Source organism: Eptesicus fuscus, chromosome 8 (assembly GCF_027574615.1).
Source record: "Eptesicus fuscus isolate TK198812 chromosome 8, DD_ASM_mEF_20220401, whole genome shotgun sequence".
Taxonomy (NCBI): Eukaryota; Metazoa; Chordata; class Mammalia; order Chiroptera; family Vespertilionidae; genus Eptesicus; species Eptesicus fuscus.
Genome location: NC_072480.1, coordinates 73,658,408 through 73,681,976, shown reverse-complemented (window position 1 = coordinate 73,681,976; position 23,569 = coordinate 73,658,408). Strand labels below are relative to the sequence as shown.

Genomic DNA, 23,569 nt, shown 5'->3' with positions numbered 1-23,569 from the left:
CGTGTTTACTTTGTCACTGACATTCACGACCCTCAAAGGCATTTCTCTCCTATAGATAAGGAAACCTGTTCAGAAGCTCACATGCTAAAAGTGACTCACTTAGTGCATAGTGCATGGTAGAGTGCAGACCCAGGTGGCAGGCAGCCCCTTACAGAGACAGCCAAACAGGTCGAACTAGTACTGGGGAAGCAGACTGTCCCCTGTTGGCCGGACGCCTAACTTGCCCACCAGCAGTTCGGTGCTGCTTTCCTGGTCTCAGGGAAGCTGCCAGTAGGAGTGTCCTTAGCTGGACTTGTGAGGATGCTCGGGTTTAGAGAACAAGGAAGCAATTACTAACTTCATTTAAAAGCATCAGTCTCTGGCTACTTGGGTATATCCTATCTCCCTTTTAAGCAGAGATTTTGTACTTAGAGCAAAAACTTAAGTAACAAATACACAGGAATAGTTCCAAGGACTGCTAAATTTTATTTTATATATAAAGAAATGGTGACATTTCAGGCTTATGCTTCAAATTATTTGTTTTAGTACACTGGTTAAGCACTGGTGAAAAACACATTAGATAGATAAGCTTATATATGTTTATGTCCCTAATACCTAACAATGTCCTCAACTTAGGAAGCTGAAAGATGGGTTTTGGCTACTTAAGAAAAAAAATAAATAAAACTCTATACTGAAATAAACTAGGAATGCCTTTTAATAATTAAAAGTTCATGGCTGGGCCGAAACCGGTTTGGCTCAGTGGATAGAGCGTCGGCCTGCGGACTGAAAGGTCCCAGGTTCGATTCCGGTCAAGGGCATGTACCTTGGTTGCGGGCACATCCCCAGTAGGGGTTGTGCAAGAGGCAGCTGATCGATGTTCCTCTATCATCGATGTTTCTAACTCTCTATCCCTCTCTCTTCCTCTCTGTAAAAAATCAATAAAATATATTAAAAAAAAAAAAAAGTTCATGGCTGGTTTAAAGAAAGTAGGATCTGTTTGGGGTGACATATCTGAACCACAGAGCTTCACCAATCATCAGGGGCAGACAGACTTTTAAAGGAACCAGCATTATTAAACAGTAAGAGTACACTCAAACGCATGTGTCAGAAACCAAACCCCACGGAGAAGACAGAAAAACAAGTCACTCTCAGGCCACTAAGAAAACAACCCATACAATCTTCCTGAGGACATAGCCACCCATTTCCCCCATTTTCCAACCGGAAAGCCGACTGTTCTGCTCTGTTCAGTCCCCCCAGGGCCCCATCATCCTGATGCCTTCCTCCCAAGAGAACACACCAGTGGCCACATCAGGAACACAGCACCCCTCCCACTCATGCACACTCTGCTGGGCCTCGCCAGCCACGAAAAAGTGCAAGTGTAAGATACGAAGTATTCCAGAGCCCCCACCAGGGCATTCAGGTATCAATGTCCCATTAAGTTTCCTTCTCAGATTTTCCCATGGTGCCTCCAAAAAGATTTCCAAGGTCAAACTGATTACTGATTATTCTGAATACTTTAACCAATTAACCAAAACAACCAATACTTAGTATTTCTGCCCAGACCTTTTCAACATAATCACAGTTTAAAAAATAAAAATGAGCTAAATAATAAATACCACATCCTTTGATGGATCTCAATTTAAAAAAAGCAAATCTCATTCTCAAAGCTATTTGGAAACGAATGATTGGATCCCTTTGAGAGAATTATCTAATTATCTAATAAGGGGAACTTCTTGCACAAATGCCTACAAATTCAGTTGAACTGGCTAAAGACTCTCCTTTTCAAATGATTCTCCATGTTTTTGTTATTGCTGGGAGTACTTTGTTTAGTGTCATAATGTCTCAAACTGTGTATTAATTTAGCCCAAAATTGCTCATTCTCTACATCAACCCATGTAGCCTAGACTACAAGCCTCCGAAGCAGCCTGTGCTGCTCTGGTACCCAGAGGACTCAGACATACTGGACGTGGCCTTTCCCGTTACAAATGCTGCTTCTCCCACCACGGTGCTCACTTCCTTCTCGTTTGCATCGGCTCAGGTTTCAAAGAGTCTGCTGAATGCAGGTCCAATTTCTGCGATCATGTCGGAGGTAGTGGTGGAGCGGCCGTACTTCTGGAAGGCTTGGTGGCTGCACTGCCTTGTGAGGGAGCACGCACCAAAGGCAGCCACGAGGAGAGGGCTGAAACTGCAGGGCGGAGACATTAGCAAGGCGCTGTGGGAGGTGGGAAGTCCTCCCTCCACGGCTTTGTCAGACATCGGGGACCTGAAGCCACCAAGGCGCCGATTTCCTTCCTGTTTCCACTGAGACCCCAAATTGGCAATTTCTCGTCTGATATGCCACTGAGGCACAGGCAGCTTTACTACAGTTAAAATAACCATTAATCCTCTGATACTGATATTCCCTGACAAAAGGCATATCAAAAATACCTATCCATCTGGAGAAAGGTTAGAACACAGCAGTTTTCCCCTGGTGAAAACCAGACCAGGATTTGTTGATTAGCGTTCAGAAGTAGGGAATATTCCAAATCTGACTAGACTTCCGCTGTAGCTCCTTCCCATGCGCACACATGGGCCCGTTTGGGGACTGCTCCCTGCCTGCCCGGTGTGCTGCAACCTCACAGGCCCAACACTGCTTTACCAGAACGTCCCACCTGGTATGTGTGGCCATCTATCATCATGAAGGTTGTAGAGAAGAGAAACTGAGGCTCACAGAGGGGTGAGAACTGCCAGAGTTCACTCACAAAGCTAAGAGCAGAAGTGGGCCAAAGCCCAGATCCTAGAATTCTGCTGCCTCATAAAAAAAACTCGTCTCTCAAGACAGCATCAAGATAAGCTCTACCTCCACCTGCGTAGTAGGTATGCAACGAACCTTCTAGAACAGTGTCCTCAAACTTGGCTGCACATTAGAATTATCAGGATAGCTTCAAAGGCTAGGGATGCCCCAGACCCTATCGGTATCGAATGACGGCAAGGGGCCCAGATTTAAGGAGTGAAAGCTCCCCAGGCGAACATTTGGGGATCACCTCCTGCCCTGGAATATCCTCCACGTAACAGTAACACCAATATTCATTTGGAACATTCCAAGTAGCTATTTATGAAATGTATGAGCTACTAAAATAGCTTACATAGTTCAAAAATTTCAAAGTGAGATAGATGAAGATGTGGCCATACCCATTTGTTTTCTCAGGTCCGGCGTGGAGTGCCCACTGCACCAGAACACCCAGGAATCCCGATAGGAGGTCACCTTGCCCACCACATCTGCGGTTACTGCCCTGTAGGTTGCACTCGAGAACTGCAGAGCAAAAGTGAGATGGGTGTTAGAGCGAGTGGCTTGTCTCTGCTCAAGGTGTGTTCCAGGTCATCTACCCTAACCCTAACCCCAACTGTTCTTAACAAAAAAGCCTGTATTTTTCAGGAGAGGAAACTGAGGTAGGCAGAGGTCTGGCTGCCCCAGAACCACCTGTTCAGTATTGTGGTCAGTAGACACATGACTCAGCCACTGAGGGATCTGCTGATAGAGATCAGAGAAGAACATGCATAGCATGTGTGGGCCCTCAGTCCTGCAGGACACCTCACACTCCAGAGAATCCACCTTCATGAACATGCACACAACGCTAGCCTCTCCTGAATGGGATAATCCTCGTGACTTCATTTCTGTTGTGTAATGAGAAATTTCTATTTCTTTGGAAAATATCTTGGAAACAGGTTATTATATGTTCTGAATGTGTGAGAACACCATCCAGCAATAAAAGAACACAAAGGTTTCAAGATCCCTCAGAGAACACTCACTCCGTCTCCTGCCCAGCATGCAAGAGAGACAAAGTGAGACCTCAGTGAGGATGCCTCCTGTTCTCTGTTGGCCCTGATTTCAGTGATCTAGTCAGCAATTCTATACCTAGACGACCGTTCTTTGTATTAAATTCTCTCTGTTAAAATAACTGGTGTATTTTTTGCGTGTGGATCAGATTTTTCTGTTTTCAGGGAGCTAGAGATGTTACACAGTCTCTGGTTGTGAACCTCCTTGTGTAAATATGAGCAAGTATGACAGCCCATTTTGCTCTCACTAAACGGTCCACAGACTCCTATGGGAAGAATGTGACCGGAAGATTTGTCACATTCATCACCTGGTGATTCCCACCACTAGTGTCAGCTCCTGGGGTTTCTTCACTTTTTTAAATAAATTAGGACAAAAATGCAGTAAAATATTCAAGTAACTTCATGTATGTTACAGGCAAGACAGAGGTGGCAGGGTGTGAACTCTGGAACACCACCTGCTGTTACAGCCACCTTCCCACTGGGCTGCTGCTTATCAATTGTTAACAGAACTTTACCCACTGTATCAACTAGGATCAACACTGATCCGGTATCACTTCCCTTTGCAAAATAGTGAAAAATGAAAATGGACTTTGAAGAAGGTGTGGTTAACAAGCTCATCAGGAAGTCCCTCTGTTGGTGGAACATGTGATGCATATGATGTATGAGCATGTAAGATATAAGGGATCACATGTGATGTGTGAACAAGGTTTTCCTAGGGCTGTACCCACATGGCCACACTTGGTGAAGCCCAAGGCCACTCACCCTGTTCGCCATCGGAGATCACGTCCTGCTCCCCTTTCTGGACCACAGTCACATTCCCCAGGGCCTGACTGAGTCTCAGCACAGCTCCACGGCGATCACTGCTATCCACAGGGTCTCTCAGCTACAATGCAGGACACCACAGGCAAAGCTGTCATTAGACACTTGACAGGAGCCCACAAGTGTGGATACAATGAACATATCTAAGGGAATCCCCAGACTCTCATATCTAAGGGAATCCCCCAGCACAAGACAAACCTCCATACAAAGACACACGTTCCATCCACCAGCTGGAGAGGCCTAGGTGGATGCCAGCACAGGGGCTCGATTTAGAAATATTGCTCTGGTGCCCGTCCCCTACCTTGTCAGATCAAAGGTAAAGAACACTGCTCCTGGCTGGGATATTGAAGGTCTGCAGAAGGGATTCAACTTTGAATGATAATGCACTAATATTTATGGAGCACTTGATATGTAAGGACTCGTGAATTTACATGTATTATTTCATTTCATCCTCACATACACTATAAGACAGATGCTCTCATTATCCACATTCCATAGGTGAGGTAATGCAGGATAGGGATGGAGATATCTGCCCAAAGTACACAGCAGGAGGGGCAATTGACCCCAGAGCACACCACCCTGCCTTTCATCCAATCAAAGATGCACCGATTGGAAGATGTCCCATCATTACACCCACCACCAGGAAAAAACCACAGCACTGTTAGCACATGAAAAATGCATCGTAGAATATGCATGCATCCGCTCCACATCTGCAAGTCTGTCCCTGCAGACCCACCCGAGGGGCTCTGCAGAACCACAGAGCGGGTCCCTTGCCCCTCCTCAGGATGAGGAGGGCTTGCACTCTATCTTTCCAGTGGTCAGCAAACTCACCACAGCTTCAGAGAGCCTGATGAACTCCATGTGGTTGGGAGTGAGAACCGCCTTCTGGTAGCCTTGGATGAGGGTCGGCTGCTGAGCTATCAGCCATAGCCCGTCCTGCACAGAACAAGGACTCCCATTTACTGCATGGCCTTGGGCACCCGGCTATGAGGAGGGGACAGGAGAGGAGAGGCCACACTCACTGCATCAATGACGACAGGGATGGCTCTGGCCTTTGATGCTTCCAAAATGCCCTGTGAGAAAAGAGAGCTATGCTGAGCAACAAGGCCATCATCTCTCCGAGGAATCAAAACCAAGCAGTTCCTTGATGAATTTCAACATTAGCTTATCAACAAATAGAAAGGAAATAATTGCCTAAATAAACAGAAAATATTCAAATGAACTGATAGGGCACAGGTAACTCTCAAAACATAAGCCCACGGGCAACATTACACACAGTGCTGGGTCCCAGGCTAGCCCACGAAGGCCAACTCCAAGCTAGTGTCTCCAGATTTCTAATAGATACTAATCCTCAGGATTCAGAAATGAGAAATCTGAAGTCCTAGGAATTCCCCAAATTATCAGCTTTTCATATTCATGTGCTTTATGTATTTTTCACACAGCTTTTAATGTATTTTTCACTTCATGTGTTTTACAACAATGTGGTCATAATAATAAAAAGCAAATCATTTCTCTCTGAAAAGGTTATACTCAAAGTTCCAGAGGTTTTTTGCTAATAAAAAATTTTAAAAATATATAGGGTGTGGGAAAAGTAGGTTTACAGTTGTGTGTAGGCAAAGCAGTTTACTCTTGTATTATTATTTATTAACTAGAGGCCCAGTGCACGAAATTTGTACAGGGGGGCGGCGGTCCTTCCGCCCGGCCTGCACCCTCTCCAATCCGGGACCCCTTGGGGGATGTCCAACTGCCTCTCACAATCCGGGACCGCTGGCTCCTAACCGCTCACCTGCCTGCCTGCTTGATCGCCCCTAACCGCCTCTGCCTCGCCCCGCACCCGGGACCCGGACTTCCTCCCTCTGGGCAGCCGCAGGCACCCGAGACCCGGGCTGGCTTCACCGGGGCCGGCCACAGCTGCAGGGGCCCATGGGCGGGCGGCTTCGCCTGGGTGGCAGCCACAGGCACCTGGGACGCAGGGCGGGCGGCTTGTCCCTCTCCTGGGCTGCAGCCTGGCTGGTCCCCATTCCTCTCTCATGAGCTTATTTGTGCCTGGCTGGTCCCCTCTCCCCAGTGTTGAGTGTCTGAGCCGTTAAGGTGTGACGGCATGATGACCATTTGCATATTAGCTCTTTATTATATAGGATTATATAGGACTGTATTATCTTCTATATGAACAACTGTAAACCTACATTTGCTCCACCCTGTATATAAGATCAGCATGTGGTTGCTTATTAACCAGTAGAGGATTACATATTGCATTAGCATGTAAAAACCTCTACCTTATACACGTGATAGAAAACATGAGAGAATAAAATATATGGTAAGCAGAAATAACTTAAAAAACATTGAAAGATAAATCTGTGTATGTTTAATTAAAAGTGATAGTCCTGTAAATGAAATGTGAAAGCCCACAAAGCATGAGCGGCCCTGCCCAACAGTCTCATCGGACTTTGCTAACACTGGTTAGAGTTGGGAGCATTTTCAAAAGCCCCTTCAAAGAGGTATCAGGGTATGGGAGCTTCATGGAAGCCTATTTCCTTCTTTAACAATGAAAATACTCTGCTTGTCTTTAGTTTGGCTTGACTGTTAAAACTGATTTGGCTTTTGCTGATTCAGATTTCTGAATCTCTGGTGTCATGTTTGAATCTCTGTTCAGTGTTTGGCCACAACACTAACATGTTCACCTCTTTGTATTTTTCCTATTAAAGTTCTCAAAAAACAAAACCAAAACCAAAAGCCACAGTAGTCTAAAGTGAATATTCAAACATTGGGAAATATATAGGAAAAATGTAACATCACAAACACTCAGGTCTCCTGGCATAGTTTAAGAGCACCATACAGAATCATGCATCAAAGTCACCTATTTAAGAACTGACTTGCTTCCATCACTCAGAGAATTTGTATGAAGTGCGTTTAAACCTGTCAGCACTTACTGCATTTGCAACAATGGCTGACGATAGTTAGCATTAGTCAAAGCATGAGTATACACTTATAACAAGGCACAGTTCCAAGTGAGACTGGCTGATGACATTACTACCACTCTCCAAAACCGCAGCTTCAGCCACCATCTAGTTAATAATCTAATCTAAAAGAAGAATGGCACAGGAATGAACAAGCCACACCTAGATCAAAGAAGACTTGCAGAAGGTTGAGAAGCAGTGCGACATCTCCAATAGGACACATTTAAAATAAAACAAGGAGCGCCCTGGCTGGTGTTTCTCAGTGGTCAGAGTGCACCAAGGGATCATGGGTTCGATTCCTGGTCAAGGGCACATACCTAGGTTGTAGGTTCAAACCTGGCTCTGGAGGCGGAGGGGTGAGGGGTGAGGAGTGAGGGGTGAGGGAGGCAACCAATCAATGTCTCTCTCACATAGATGTCTTTCTCTCCCCCTCTCTCTTCCTTCTACTCTCTCTAAAAAGCAATGGAAAAAAATATCCTTGGGTGAGGATTAATAACAACAACAAAAAATAATAAAATAAAGCAGTCAAGAAAATTCAAAGGTCTCAACCTCAACTGCCTTTAAACAACAACAACAAGCATTCTCATGTAAAAGACCAGGTGGAAGTGAGAAAGAATGACAGCATCCCAGAGCAGTTTATATACATGTGTATGTATATATATACATGTGTGTGTATGTATGTATGTATGTATATATATATATATATATATATATATATGTGTGTGTGTGTGTGTGTGTATGTTTTCAAGACATTATGAATAGGAAAAGCTATAAACAGCCTAAATGGACTAGCTAAATACATATTGTATATTATGATGTAGCTACTAAATTATTTAAAATAAAATATTACGATTAACATAATATATGGCATGACATCATAAATATAAAGGAATATAACAAATATAAAATACATGATATAAAAATTAAATAACTCACATGGAAATGCACAGGACCCAGAATAGCCAAAACAAGCTTAAAAAGAAAAACGTTCGAGTGCTCCACACTTTCCCACTTCAAATCTCACAGCACAGCTGTAGTAATGAAGAGTGTGATGCTGGCCCAAGTGCAGCCATACAGGCCGATGAAACAGAAACAAGAGCCCAGAAATAAACCCTTACATTTATGTCAACTGATTTTCAACAAGGATGCCCAGGTAAGTCACTGGAGGAAAGAGGAGTCTTTTCAACAAATGGTGCTGCAACAATTGGATATCTCCTTGCAAAAGAAATAAACTGGTCTCCTTAGACCATAAACAAAAATTAACTCAGAATGGACCACAGACCTAACTATAAGAGCTAAAGCAATAAAGCTCTTATAAGAAAACTAGAGGCCCGTTGCACGAAATTCGTGCATGGAGGGGGAGTGTCCCTCAGCCCAGCCTGTACCCTTCTCCAATCTGGGACCCCTCGAGGGATGTCCGACTGCCCATTTAAGCCCGATCTCGGTGGGATCGGGCCTAAACGGGCAGTTGGACATCCCTCTCACAATCTAGGACTGCTGGCTCCCAACTGATTGCCTGCCTGCCTGCCTTCCTGATTTCCCCTAACTGCTTCTGCCTGCCAGCCTGATCACCCCCTAACCACTCCGTTGCCAGCCTGACTGATGCCTAACTGCTCCCCTGCCAGCCTGTTTGCCCCCAACTTCCCTCCTCTGCTGGCCTGGTCACCCCTAACTGCCCTCCCCTGCAGGGTTGATCGCCTGATCGCCTGAAACTTCCCTCCCTTGCAGACCTGGGTCCCTCTCAACTGCCCTCCCTTGCAGGCCTGGTGCCTCCCAACTGCCCTCCTCTGCTGGCCATCTTGTGGTGGCCATCTTGTGTCCACATGGGGGCAGGATCTTTGACCACATGGGGGCATCCATATTGTGTTGGAGTGATGGTCAATCTGCATATTACTCTTTTATTAGATAGGATAGAGGCCTGGTGCAGGGGTGGGGGCCAGCTGGTTTATCCTGAAGGGTGTCCCGGATCAGGGTGGGGTTCCCTTGGGGTGTGGGGTGGCCTGAGCGAGGGGCCTGTGGTGGTTTGCACACCAGCCACGCCCCCTGGCGACCCAAGCGGAGGCCCTGGTATCTGGCATTTATTTACCTTCTACAACTGAAACTTTGTAGCCTGGAGTGGAGCCAAGCCTCCTGCTTGCTCCGTGGCCGGCAGCCATTTCTGTTGGGGTTAATTCACCTTCTATAATTGAAACTTTGTAGCCTTAAGCGGAGGCCTGGGCCTGGCCAGGGTGTGCGGAAAGCTTTGGTTTCTCCATTGCCGGGGGCAACCCTGGCCTGCTCTCTCCAGCTCTGTGGCTGCCGCCATTTCTGTTAAGATTTGTTTACCTTCTATAATTGAAACTTTGTAGCTTGAGTGGAGGCTTAGGCCTAGCAAGGGCAGGCGGAAAGCTTGGCTTCCTCCGTTGCCTGGGAAACCTTGCTCTCTGTGGCTGTAGCCATCTTGGTTGGGTTTATTTGCATACTCGCCCTGATTGGCTGGTGGGCGTGACTGGTGGGCGTGGCTTAGGTGTAGCGAAGGTGCGGTCAATTTGCATATTACCCTTTTATTAGGTAGGATATGAAAGTAAATCTTGGGTCAGGTAAAAAATTTCTTAGGTAAGACACCAAAAGCATAAATAACAAAAAAAAAGACGAAGTAGACTTCATCAAAATTTAAAATTGTGCTGCAAACAATATCATCAAGGAAATGAAAACACAACCCACAGAATGAGAGAAAATATTTGTAAATTCTATCTCTGATAAAGGACCTGCAGGAACCCTCATTTGCCTCTCTTTGCAAAGACAATCACCCAGCGAAGAGGCACTGCCAGACCTCCTGTGACCTGTGGAGAGCACCACTGACTTGGGACACCAAGTGCATCGCAGATGTTTACACAGGGGAATTCCCAAGGAGAGGCTCCCCGTGGAGAAACTGAAGGATCTAGCACTTCTCAACCATGATTAACTCCTACTTTTCAGTAAGAGGTTAAGATTTTCAAATATCTGAACAGCGCTGCCTAACAAACTTGCACACCCCATGCTAATCCAGGTGGCTTAAAGCCAGGAGAATCCTAAATTAAATCCTCTACTTTGCACAATGTGTCATCTAGAGCTACCTTTAAATTTTGACAGCCTCTCAGATTATTTACCTTGAATGTACAACTGCTGGCTCGTTCATCTCTCTAGGCAAGCTCTTTGTGACAGGAGTGAATAGTTGCCCACCCCACCCCCAGGTGTCTATTATCGCAGTTTCTCATTTCAGAGCCCAGTGAAGCACAGGGCATTCTGTTCAGAACTACTCAATAGCCCAGCACCCCACAGACTTCCAGTTCTAGGCAGCTGGGTCCTTTTCTTTGGAGGATTTTCATTAAATGAACAACTTCTAAATGCAAAATAGTATGAGACATAGAAGAAAAATATAAGCAGGCACACCCCTAAGTCCCATTCTCAGGCATAACTCAGGATAGGTTGGTTTTTTCCCAGCTTTACTTAAGTGTCGTTGACAAAAAATGATATAAATTCAAGGTGTACACCTGATGTTTGGATACATATATTATGACATAATCACCACAATTAAGCTAACACTTAAGATCTCCCTGCCTCTTGGCAAATTTCAATATACAATATAGCACTGTTGACTCTAGTCATCACTCTACATCAGAACTTATTCATCCTGCCTAACTGAAAATTTGGACACCCTGACCAACACCTCCCAGTCCCTGGCTGCCACCCTTCTACTCTCTGCCTCTATGAGCTTGACTATTTTGACTCCACACAGAAGTGAGATCATGCAGTATCTTTCTGCAGCTGGCTTATTTCACTCAGCATAATGTACTCTAGAGGGTACACACATTTTAATCAACCCCTTTGAAAGAGGCAATAATAAATGTATCTACTTTCAATTTTAAAGTAAAAAACAAATTTATTGCTCAAATCCAGTCCCTGTCACTTGTCATAGCTCCATTTCTTCTAAGTGATTTTCACAGGTTTGAGGAAAGTACAATTTCAAACCCCAACTTTTACCTCAAAGGCTGGAACTGGAAGATCTGTCATGGAAGATACCATGTTCTCACTAAATTCTAGCAAAGCAAACAAACGTCCTTTTAAAAATGTTCTTTACCAACCAGACTGCTAAGAAAGTACAACACACAGCTACCTACACCTTCCTTTCACTCTGTTGCTGAATTTAATAGTCAAAAGATGAGCCGAAAAGAGCCCTCTCAGTTAATGATGATGAGGATGATAAATCATGTTTCGTATGACTTCGAATCCTTTAGTGGGCACAAGGCCAAGAACCATCTGAGGGCACCAGGCACATTCTCTGATTTGGAGCTCACTCCCAACCTCCTGAGACTACAGCACCACCTCACATAGGGTGCACTGCGGGGCCTTTTCTGGGGTTGGTGCTGGGCAGTCCCTAAGATGTCTCCACCTGAGAGCAACGCCCTGGAAGTGTCAAAGGCTGCCGAGCAGCGAGAACACACAGAACATGAGACTGGCATGCTCGTTACCCATTCCCCGGTTCTGGCTGGTATTTAACTTTATTAGGATAAAACATTTTCATCTTTTTAGAGTAAGGCAGACACAAAGTAAAGTTTTCTGTAATAAAGAACAGCATAAATGAAAAAGTAAATGAACATACATGTATGTGTGTGTAACTAAGGTCTTGTGCCCACTCTGCAACACCGGGCGCCTGGAGCACTTTATAAAATGTGGCCCTCAGTAACTCCTGGGGCACATCACCCCTTTAGAGGGAAGCTCAAGGCCTAGGAGGCTGACTGAGCAAGCTGCCAGGGTCCCCAACCGGACAGGAATCGTAGTGGAAGATGAACCCAAGCCTGACCCCAAACCCTGCCCACTGCTAACACGGCTCAGTCTGGATGCTGGGACTTCCCAACACCTCAAGTGTAAACCACATAAACATCAGGGTGACACCCATGAAGCAGAACATCTGAACGGTTCCACAGTGATTTCCACCTGCTACGGTAGGAAAAAGCCAGTGCCCCAAGAATAAAAAAGTTTCCTTCAGTCTGGTTTTTATTTTTAAGTTCATTACCATCTTTATGCCTAGTTCCTCCTCTATCTTTCAAACCAAATTTTATCCTTAATTAATCTATGACAAGGCACACAGACCACTAAACAATAGAAATTTAAGAAAAATGTTTCTGTCCTGACTTCCCAGGATCTAAGTATCCATTCTATCAGCAAAAGTTTGTTTAGTAATTCTATATTTTACCTTGACGTTTTTGAGAAGAGCATCTTCTCTGCCTAAGCCAGGTCCTACAACCAGGGCGTGCAGTCGGGGCAACCACTTTTCCACTTCATGAACCGCATCGGGGCTATCACTAAATAAGGAAAAGAAGGGCAGAACGGTTTACTTAAGATTTCATCTATTTGTTTAGTATGAAACCCCAGATTTTCCCAGTCCCCAACCCAAAGTCCTTTTCCTGTTCCAGGACCCCACCCTGCACTTAGCCAGCAAATCTCCTCGTCTTCTCCATAGAGACTGGTTCATCTTTTAACACTCCAACATAGATGTCTGTCTAGCTTTCAATATTTAAATGCCTTCTAGGGCATTATGCTAAGTGAAATAAGTAAGACAGAGAAAGACAAATATCACATGACGGCTCTTATATTTATATGTAAGATTTAAAATTTAAAAACAAAAACAAGCTCATAAATACAGAGAACAGATCTGTGGTTACCAGAAGAGGGGAAAGTGGAGGGTGAGGATGGGCGCAATGGGTAAAAGTGTAAGTTTATTTAAAAAAACAAAACAAAACAAAAAAGGAATTTAGTATGGATATATGCTACAATGAAGATCAAAAACATTACGTTAAGTGACAAAAGGCAGACACAAAACACCACATATTGCATGATTCCATTCATATGAAATGTTCAAAAAGGCAAATTTATAGGGACAGAAAGATAAGGTTGCCTCAAGCTAGGGGTGGTAATGGACAGGGGTTTTCTTGTTGGAGTGATGGAAGTGTTCTAAAATTAGATTGTGGTGACAGTAACACTTTGGTAAATACATCAAAGATCATTATACAACTAAAATGAGTGAATTTTATAGTAAGCTATGGCACAATAAAACAGTTACACACATTAGAAATAGTTAATTTATGAGAGCAATAGTGGAGAGAGACACTGGGCCAGACATTAAATATTCAAGGAATGATCCAGGGATTTGACATAGCTGCCATGAGTAGTGGGTAGCAGAGTCTGACGGTGTGAGTTCAAAGGAGCTGGAGGTTTCAGGAATGAGAGCAGGGCAATGGTCTGGGAGGAGCAATGAGGACCAAGGAGGATGCACATCCCATTTCTAGACCCAGTGGTACATGAGGGGTCAAAGGAAAAGCCACCTCCACTTGAAAGGCTTGAAGGGAAAGCCATACCCTCTGGGAATAAGCAGACAAGGTAAAGGAGGGAGTGGCATTAGCAGGAAATAAGGTGAGAAAGTGCTCACTTATGGTAAATGGCAAAGACCAGTCTGGCTGAACACAGTACCAGTAAGTGAATGACATGAGAGAAGTAGAGGCATTTCACTGTAATTAAACTCAAGCATTCAGAACCTCTCACTTGCTGGGCCCCTTCCAAGGCCCTGGGAGGGTCCTTAGCATTTTATTCAAGTGGTCCATAAGGTTTTATAAAATCTGCAAAGGTAAGCAGAGGACTTGGGTCTCATCAAAGCTGAGCCAAAACAGAACTTCCTTCCCATAAGAAATAAAGTCAATAATACAGGGTATCCTATCTAATAAAGAGGGAATATGCTAATTGACCATCGCACCTTCACAAAGATGAAGGCACCCACAGCCAATAAGGAGGAATATGCTAATTAACTTCCACGCCCTCAAAGATGGTGGCACCCAGTCCCCTCAGACCCACTGGGGCGACAGGCGCGCAGCACGGCCACTCCGCACGCCTGCCTCCGGAGTCCCCCAGTCCCCTCAGCCCCCCAGCCACCCAGGGCTGGCCTGAGGCGCAGGCAAGCCTTGGATGGCGGCTGCCCAGCTGCCCAGCTGCCCAGGGCCGCCCGAGGCTCAGGTAACCATGGCTGGCCGAGGCTTGCACTGCTGGCAGTGGCAGCAGCAGAGGTGTGATGGGGGCATCGCCTTACCCTGATCACCAGGTTGCCTCCCGCCCCTGAGGGCTCCCGGACTGTGAGAGGGGGCAGGCTGGGCTGAGGGACCTGCCCTCCAGTGTATGAATTTTCATGCACCGGGCCTCCAGTATAGCTATAAACATAACACCTTTTTTCTCCTTGTTTTTTAAAAAAGGCTCATGAAATAAAAATTCAAACACACCAGAATAAGACATTATGGCTAATTTCAAAATTATCTTGACCAGTCTGTTTCCATCACACAGGAGTACAGGTAACAGTGTAGACTTTACACTTACAGACTATCCCCTACATCAGACACTGGGGAAGTTATCTAAAAGGCTTGTGTGACTGATTCCTTTACAACATTAAGAGGGCCCTCCTTTAGAACAAGACCTGACAGCTGCACAGAATTTTGTTGTTGGTTTTTTCACAAATAGTTTGAAAACAGTTCTTCACACGACTTGAGAACACCCCTCTTTGGCCTCTTCCAGCTCCCCACCCATCTGTTCCCAAATGGGTCCTCCCTGCCTACATGCACTCTTGTGTGGCTCATCTTTGTCTCTGGGCTTTAAACACCATCCACACATCAACAACTCCCAGATTTACACCTTCCCTGACTGCCCCACTCCTATCCCGTGCTTACCAGCTATACCTGTTTGGCTATCTAACAGGCAACTAAAAACATGTCCAAAACCCAACTCCTGACCATCACTCCCACCCAAACCTGCTCCCCCAGTTTCTCAACTGCATTAAATGAAAGCTTGCTCAGCCCAAACCCTGGGTGACATTCATGACTGTCTTCTTTTCCTTGTATCCCATGTCCCACCCCTCAGCAGATCCTGGTGCTGTACTTTCCAAATGTACCCAGAACCTGACCCATTGTCCAGTTTCTACCCCATCATGTACCCATCACCAGGAACCTCACCAAGGCCCTAGTGGGAATCCTGCTTCCAACCAGGGCTCCAAAAGCTTGTACTCAATACAGCAGCCAGATAAGCCTTTTAAAACATAAACCATCCTGTCCCTCCCCTGCTCAAATGCTCCAGCAGCCTCCTTCTCATTTCTACAAAAGCCAAAAGCCTTACAATGACCCCCATAATCTGCTAAGCTTGGTTCTGAACCTCTGGTCACTGAGTACCCTAGTGCTCCCCAACCCAGCTGCAGCTTGAGCTCTTGCACCAGCTCTTCCTGTGTATGGAAGGGCCTCCCCCCTTTCCCCATGTCTGTAGAACTTGCTCCCTTATTATCTTCAAGCCTTTACTTGAATGCCCCTTGCTGTACCCATGACCACCCTATTAAAAACTGCACAGGCCGAGGCCGGTTTGGCTCGGTGGATAGAGCGTCGGCCTGCAGACTCAAGGGTCCCAGGTTCGATTCCGGTCAAGGGCATGTACCTTGGTTGCGGGCACATCCCCAGTAGGAGGTGTGCAAGAGGCAGCTGATCGATGTTTCTCTCTCATCGATGTTTCTAACTCTCTATCCCTCTCTCTTCCTCTCTGTAAAAAATCAATAAAATATATTAAAAAAAAAACAACACACAAAAAACTGCACACACAGCACATGCGCCACACTGCGTCCCCTTCCCTGCTCCCATCTCCCCATGGTGCTTACCACCCTCTGACACACTCTTATCTTGTTTGTCCATCTCTAGAGCTGTGTTGTCCAATACAGTAGATACTAACCACACATGGCTTTTAAATTTAATTAAAATTAAAGTAAAAACTCAGTGCCTAAGTCCTACTGGCCACATTTTAAGTGCTCAGTAGCCATGTGGTCAGCAGCCACAGTGCTGGACAGCACCAAGGGAGAACATTTTCATCATCGAAGGGCGTTCTAGGGCATGGGAGCAGGTGTTTTTGTCTGCTCGGTGCGATGCTGTCTCTGAGGAATCCAGGACAGGGCCTGCACGAAAGATCTGCTGAATGATGAACAGTTTTGTTACTGCCTGATAGGCCCCTCGTTCCTGCCATACGGGCACTGTCCACAGGCAGGCCCACACTCTCCTGGGCCTAAGAACCTCCAGCCATTTCTGACAGGCCAGCTCTGGGCACATCACCCTTCAGATCTTATCCCATGATGTCCCACACGACTGTCTTTTTCTGACCACAGATAATGGGCTCATTATAGTTTCCTCCTTTCTTCTGAAACACTCTACCTACCAACTCTCAGTATGGAAGCTATTTAACTGAGACTCTTAGAGAGTCTGTAAGGACACCACATGACCAAGGAGAGTTGCAAGTAAATCACCCACGTGCAGCCCCACTCACAGAACTGGATGAACAATCAGCTCCGGGCTGTACGACTTGATCACAGGTGCGGCCTCCCGGGTACAGAACACGTGGGATAAATCTGCACCCTGAGAAACGAGTACAAGAGGATAACTTAATGTGGGGATCACTCAAAAGATACCCAGAGTGGTTTCAACAACAGCCATTCACTATTCACATCATCGAAAATTACATAGTACTATCCGTAAAAAACATACACACACACACAAAAAAAAACATACCACTGTAGCAGTTAAACTACAGGGAGGAGGCTGAGACGGTGGAACCTAAGAAAAGGCTGGAAATAAAGGCAGACTTTTACTGCTGCCCAAGAGACAGGTCAACCCAGACCAGCTCAAGCTGCCTCACTGAGCTATGAGACTCACGGGAAGCAATGCAGCCATGGAGCTGAGCACAATTCACAGTAACTGTGCTGACTGGGTGGTTAGGACTTGATCAAAAGGCATGAGCAGCCCTAACCAGTTTGGCTCAGTGGACAGAGCGTCAGCCTGTAAACTGAAGGGTCCCAGGTTCGATTCCGGTCAAGGGCATGAACCTTGGTTACAGGCACATCCCCAGTAGGGAGGTGTGCAGGAGGCAGCTGATCGATGTTTCTCTCTCATCGATGTTTCTAACTCTCTATCCCTCTCCCTTCCTCTCTGTAAAACATCAATAAAATACGTTAAAAAAAAAAAAAAAAAAAGGCATGAGCAACCCCCAAAGTCCAAAGATGCCTTATGCTAGGACTGAAAGGCATCCCAAGATTATTTTGGTGAAGTACAATTCTAATAAAACTTGATTTTAAAAAAATGAGTTTGAAGTTACTTTATCATTGCACAAGAGATCAGAGTACATTTAAAGATGTTTCTCTTATCCATAATTACCTGAAGATGTTATCTAGATTTTTATTGGAAAACATTTGCTTTAATCATATTTAAATAATCCAACTCTTCCTAATAAAGAAGATATAAGTAAACATACCACTTTGAGGGCTGAGATGGCTGCAAAATAAGGGGCTCCAGTGTACCTAAAAAGAAGATATTTACAGTCTAAAACTTGAGAATGAGGCAGGCACACCAGGTTTATCAACAAAAACCATACAGAAGTCAAGCACCTAGCACAGGGCCGAACCCCCAGCAGGTGCTCAGTAAATGTTCAATAAACATGGATCAGAACCAGAAAAGTCATTCTTTCACCTGAGACCTTTGTACTATGTCAGGAGGGGCAAATTCTGGCTTCAGTGACTACGGTCTCCCTGTAATGGCTACGTGCAAACTGAAGGCTTGAGGTTTTAGGGGTTCATACATATGTCAAATTTATGCAATTATATATCAACTAGAACTCAATAAAGTTATTAAAAAATAAATCTCCTAATATAAAATAGTTCAGCAAGGTTGCCAGATTTCTATCAACCAAAAAAAAAAAAAAGGATAAAAATAGCATTTTTCTATACTAGGAGTAATAGATTAGAAAATATGATAGCATCTATAATATCGGCAAAAACCATAAAGCATCTAGGAATTAACTTTATATAATAAATAACTGTGGGGAAATTTTTAAAATCTATTAAAGAATACATTAGATGTACACTGGCTGAGATGACTTAATATTATAATGATGATACTTCTTTCTAGATTAATATAAACATAGATATAAAAAGTACTTGATTTATCAGAAATGCACACAGATGCAAGTAGAAGAAATTGTAACAGCATCTGAACAAAACTGGAGCTTTGTTAGCAAGGAAGATGGGTAGGAATATTACATTAGGGGGGAAAAAACACCCCCAAAACTGGACTTAAGACAGTGAGAGTTTACTGAAGGCATCTGCCAGGAGAGAGTGTGCCTGAGGTGATCATAGGTCAGAGCACCCCACACTGGACAGTACCCAATGAACAGCTCAATCAGGGCCCCTTAGAGTTTTCTCCTATTCAACATTAAAGTTCATCACTGAAAAATACCAAATATCATAATATCAGACTACATCTGGAAATAATTACTGCGGTTCAACTAGACAGATGGACAGTTGACTGGATGGCTGATAGGCAGGTAGACAGCCAGATAATAAAGATTAACTGTTTAAATACTAACATTTTCCAAGTCACTTACTCTTGGCAGCCTCCAACTATACCTATTCTTCCATTTTGCCCTTTGTGCTTCTTGGTAGTTAGAGGAGGTATAATATTTTTCACCAATTGAAAAGTATTTTCCATATCCTTTATCGAACGTGCTTTATGCAGTGAGAATGCTCTTTTTAAAACTGAAAAACAGGAAAATGAAATTCCTTAGAATGGTAAATATCTATTGGTATATATAAAGAACAGAGAGTTAAACAAAATAGTCCATTAACCAAAATACTTCCCCAAATTGACTCAACGTGAATGTTACAGATTTTTACCCACTGGTTCCATTGTTTTATTTCCGTAAGCAAATGATGTTCAGAAATTACAACACTAGCACATGTTGTATATATCAAGTTTATTTTTTAAATGTATCAGACATTTTGGAAGTCTACTTAATCTCAGAAAGTTTTTTAAAAATACATTATTAATAAACTACACATATTTCATTTCAACTGTAGCTTAAGTTAATTCATCTCTTCTCTCAAATTGGAAAAGCAATCTCCCATTTGTTACCTTCCACTGATAGACTCAGATTATTTCCCCATTTAATTTCCCAGTTATCTTTCCAATACTGAATTAGATACTAATTAAATAACCTAGAAATGGCATTCTAAATATAGAACAAATCTTACACTGGGTTCACAGGCATTTTGAATTGTCTCTAAATAGCTAATTTTAATTGGCCTTTCTTGAAAACAAGGCATTCAATATTTTTATCCTTCCAATTATTTCAGCAGCTGAGAAAAACTAGACACAGATCACAAGTTCAAGTGAAGATCAGAAGCAGGCTCAGCTCCACGTGGTCAAACAGCTTTACCTTCAATAACACTCTTAGAGTTTTACTTTTTATTCAACAAAATTATTCAAGTAACTTTCTTTAATGAGTAGATGTAAATGCCTCTTTAGCTGATATATCAGATGTTTAGACCCCAAGATGCAAAGAGAACATTAATTACCTTCAACCCAAATACCTTTAAACCAACACAGGATTAAAACTCAAAACAGAATCACTGTAAACTAGGCTCAGGCAAGGATCAATACAACTGGCTGATCCTCTGCTCCCAATGTCTTTCCTCATATGCTACATCCTGCTCCGATGAGGGGTCCGTAGTACTGCTTCCCATCCTGACTCAGAGCCTGTTGGCAGAGATGCTGAGCTAAGGGAGTAAGCCCACTCTCACTCCACCCCACCACCACCATTTTCAGATTTCTGAATACCCATCCACACTCAGAATTCCCAGACTGCAGCCTTTGCCATGCACAGTTACTGTGAAATGCTCTTTCCTGGCGCTCCCTGATGAGCTGCATGAAAGAATCCAGAGCTGTTATAATCAGATTTAATGACGGCATCTCTGACTGCAGATGAGCAGTTTATGCAGTAAGGAAAATGTTTGCCATGCATGTTTCAAACTTGAACATATGTAGCTTAATAATAAATATGACTGGTTAATACAAGAATAGTAGAGAATGTCACTCCCTCAAATTCCCAGAATAAGCACAACTGCTTAAAAACAACAAAGGCTAGAAATTTTTATTAAAGACAGAATCTAACTTAGCAGTCACTCAAGGGTTGTTCTGGGTCCCTGTGTTTTGGGTTTATTAGATATCATCACTTTATACTAAACACTTAACCCCCACAAAATATCCCTAAGACCACCCCAACACTTTTGTCTGCACAGAATGGGGTACAGCATCCCTCCCACCTGTGGCTTAAGGGAAGTTCTACATGTTTCCATGTTGGACCCCAACCCTCAATTGCCTCAAACAGAGTCTGGCACAGAATAAGTAATTTAATAAATGTCTGAGGAATTAAAGGCATCTTGATTCCCTCTCCTCATTAGCAGTAAGTTTATCCTTCTTTTACAAATGAAACTGAGGCCCAGAGAGACAGACAGAAGACACCATTTTACCAAAATGTTGCCATTTTAAGGCAAAAGAAATAACTTCTCTTTAACCAAATAGTCACCCCACCAACCAAAAGACGAGTCAATTCCTCCTCAAATACCTTCTGAAACCATTTGGGAGAGGGGAAAAAAAATCACTGTTGAGAAGTGTAGTATTTTCAATTCTTAACTGAAACTGTATGAATGTAAAGTAAAATCCACACTGTTCTCCAGCGTTCTGTCCCACTCACCTGAGATGAGCTCCTGTTAGTGAAAGGAGCAAAGAAAAGACCAGTTAAATTTCCCCTAAACTTCACAGTGAATCTGTTTCAGCTGGCTTACTGACATTCCCCATTTGGAATTATCCACAGAAATATCCTATATAATAAAAGGGTAATATGCAAATTGACCCTAATAGTGGAACAACCAGTCACTATGACATGCACTGATCACCAGGGGCAGACGCTCAATGCAGGAGCTACCCCTTGGTGGTTAGTGCACTCCCACAGGGGGAGCGCCACTCAGCCACAAGCAGGGCTGATGGCTGTGAGTGCAGCGGCAGTGGCGAGAGCCTCTCCCACCTCCTCAGCAGTGCTAAGGATGTCTGACAGCTAAGGCCCACTCCCCAGGGCGTTAGCCATCAGTTGGACATCCCCCAAGGGCTCCTGGGCTGCCCAGAGGGATGTCTCACTGCCAGCTTAGGCCCAATCCCCTGGGGAGCTGGCCTAAGCTGGCAGGTGGACACCCCCCAAGGGGTCCCAGGCTACAAGAGGGCACAGGCCAGGCTGAGGGACCCGCCCCCCCCAAGTGCACGAAAATTCTATAGGCCTCTAGTCTGTCTATATAAATATATATACCTACGTGACCATCCGACCGGTAGCTATGACGCACACTGACCACCAGGGGGCATATGCTCAAAGCAGGAGCTGCTGAGCTTCGGTGACTTGGCAGCTACGGTTCTCCGGTGACGCACCCGGAACCAGAGAGGAGGGAGCCTGATTCTGGGGTGTGTCACCTGAGAACAGCCCTCTTGCAATCCGGGACCCCTCGGAGAATGTCAGAGAGCCAGTTTCGGCCCTATCCCGGCAGGTGCAGAATCCATGCACCGGGCCTCTAGTCTATAATAATAAAAGGGTAATATGCTAATTAGACCAGATGTCTTCCGGATGTCCTTCCTGATGAAGCTGGGGCTGGAGAGAAGCCAGCCTGGGTCTCAAGTGCCTGAGGGCAGCCTGAGGAGGGAAGCTGGTGCTGGCAGCCGGGGGAAGGAAGGCCTACTCTTGCATGAATTTTCATGCAGTGGGCCTCTAGTCTTGAAGGATAAAAAGGCCTAGACAAGAGGTGACTTAAAATTTACCCTATTATGTAACTTTGTTTGCATAACAATTCTGAGTCTGGGAGAACAGGTAAAACCGGCCTGGATTTTATTTGTTTTGGAGATGTGTGGCTGAGGAAGTCTGGAGAATCACACAGATTTCTTAAGCCTGGGCTGTTTTCTAGAATTGCACCTGGAGAGGTAGAAGGAGACGCTATGTGCTACAGACAGTCTTCAAACACAGGCGGTCGGACCGGGAAGAAAATAAACCACCTTATTTTATTTACACAGTGAGGTAACTCAGGTCCACTCAAAAGTGAATAAGGAATTCCTAACAAACACAACTTTGCCACTTGCAACTTGCCACTCACAGCTTTCTGTGAGACCGATGTCTCTCTGTGAGAAGACCATATGACAGCAGTGCTCAAGTTAACGCAGATGGGCCTTAAAGCGAGGACAGAAAGGGCGCAACACCACCTGTTTTTGTCAAGTTCAGCAAGTCAGTCTACTAATGAAACCTCAAATCCAAAGGAAATCTTGCTAACTAATCATAGTGTGTGCATTTAAGACAAACAGCTACCAATAAAAAGCCTCAATAAGTTGGTGCCCAGAAAGCCCCTCTGCGGCTGGTATGAATGAGGCGCGTTAGCTAAGGAACCCCTCAATTCTCAAAGCATTCGGACCTGCCGTGCCTAACAACAAAGGGCCAAACTCCCTAACAGTTACTCTCGCCACATCCGGCCTGAGAGCTCGGGCCCGCGGGGCCCCTCGACGCCCGCGCCGCGCACAGGCCGCGCGCATCACACGGCTCCCGAGGACCCGGCCCCCCCCCAGCACCCCCCGTCCGGACGAGCGGCGCGCGGCCGGGTACCTGCGTCCAGCGGCGGCCCGTAGAACGCGAGCGCGGCCGAGAGCAGCGTGACAACGGCTGCGCCGGCGACCGCAGCCCCAACCCCCGCCGGCGGGGCCATGCCGTATCGATCTTACCTCGCCGGCAGGCCTGGGCTGCAAGCCAGCCGGGACCCACAGCCATGGGCGAACTTCCGGGCTCCCGCCCGCCCCGCGCCGCCGCCGGAACCGAAGTCGTCGGGAGAACTTCCGGGACCCGGGCTGCCTCTGCGCCGCCGCCGGAAGCTTGTCCCCGCTCGCTGCTGCCGGGGTTTCGGCTTCCCGCCCTCTCGCTGGGTCCACTGCAGTTTTGCTGGAAGGAAGATTGCGGTGTCGAGATGCGTCTTAATGGTTCGGGCTTGGGTTGTTTTTATCGTTTCTTTTTTGGGCAAGGGGCGTTATAGAAAGTAATGGAGGCAGAAAGCCGCCCATTGTACC

The 23,569-nt window shown here is 45.2% G+C and overlaps 2 protein-coding genes across 4 annotated transcripts in view; one reads left to right on the top strand and one right to left on the bottom strand.

Annotated features, from left to right (window-relative positions):
- CARS2 (cysteinyl-tRNA synthetase 2, mitochondrial) overlaps positions 1-3,243 on the top strand; it is a 39,674-nt gene extending 36,431 nt beyond the window's left edge. The window contains 1 exon segment of the mRNA XM_028148830.2: positions 3,167-3,243. The gene's annotated coding sequence lies outside the window, so the exon portion shown is untranslated.
- NAXD (NAD(P)HX dehydratase) lies at positions 1,160-23,337 on the bottom strand. 3 transcript variants are annotated; one of them, XM_008143937.3, is made up of 10 exons: positions 23,231-23,337; positions 19,032-19,182; positions 17,904-17,949; positions 16,923-17,011; positions 12,787-12,895; positions 5,637-5,687; positions 5,446-5,550; positions 4,558-4,678; positions 3,151-3,271; positions 1,160-2,164 (listed from the first exon to the last, which is right to left on the bottom strand). In XM_008143937.3, the coding sequence occupies exons 1-10, from the start codon at positions 23,274-23,276 to the stop codon at positions 2,014-2,016; spliced, it is 990 nt and encodes a 329-aa protein (XP_008142159.1). In that variant the 5' UTR covers positions 23,277-23,337; the 3' UTR covers positions 1,160-2,013. The 3 variants fall into 3 exon arrangements, with proteins under 3 accessions (XP_008142159.1, XP_008142158.1, XP_054575940.1); XM_008143936.3 differs by having other exon boundaries at positions 23,115-23,298; XM_054719965.1 differs by lacking the exon at positions 5,446-5,550 and having other exon boundaries at positions 23,115-23,298.
- Positions 23,338-23,569: the final 232 nt, after the last annotated feature.

What these genes read in the sequence shown, in the direction of transcription:
- NAXD (XM_008143936.3), bottom strand. Translation starts at nt 23,214, where the DNA reads ATGGCCCCGCCGGCGGGGGTTGGGGCTGCGGTCGCCGGCGCAGCCGTT. An exon ending in CGGGCCGCCGCTGGACGCAG is followed by an intron (nt 19,183 to 23,114) that starts GTACCCGGCCGC and finishes CCTGTTTTTCAG; the next exon opens with TTTTAAAAAGAGCATTCTCA. An exon ending in TCCCTGTCGTCATTGATGCA is followed by an intron (nt 5,551 to 5,636) that starts GTGAGTGTGGCC and finishes TGTTCTGTGCAG; the next exon opens with GACGGGCTATGGCTGATAGC.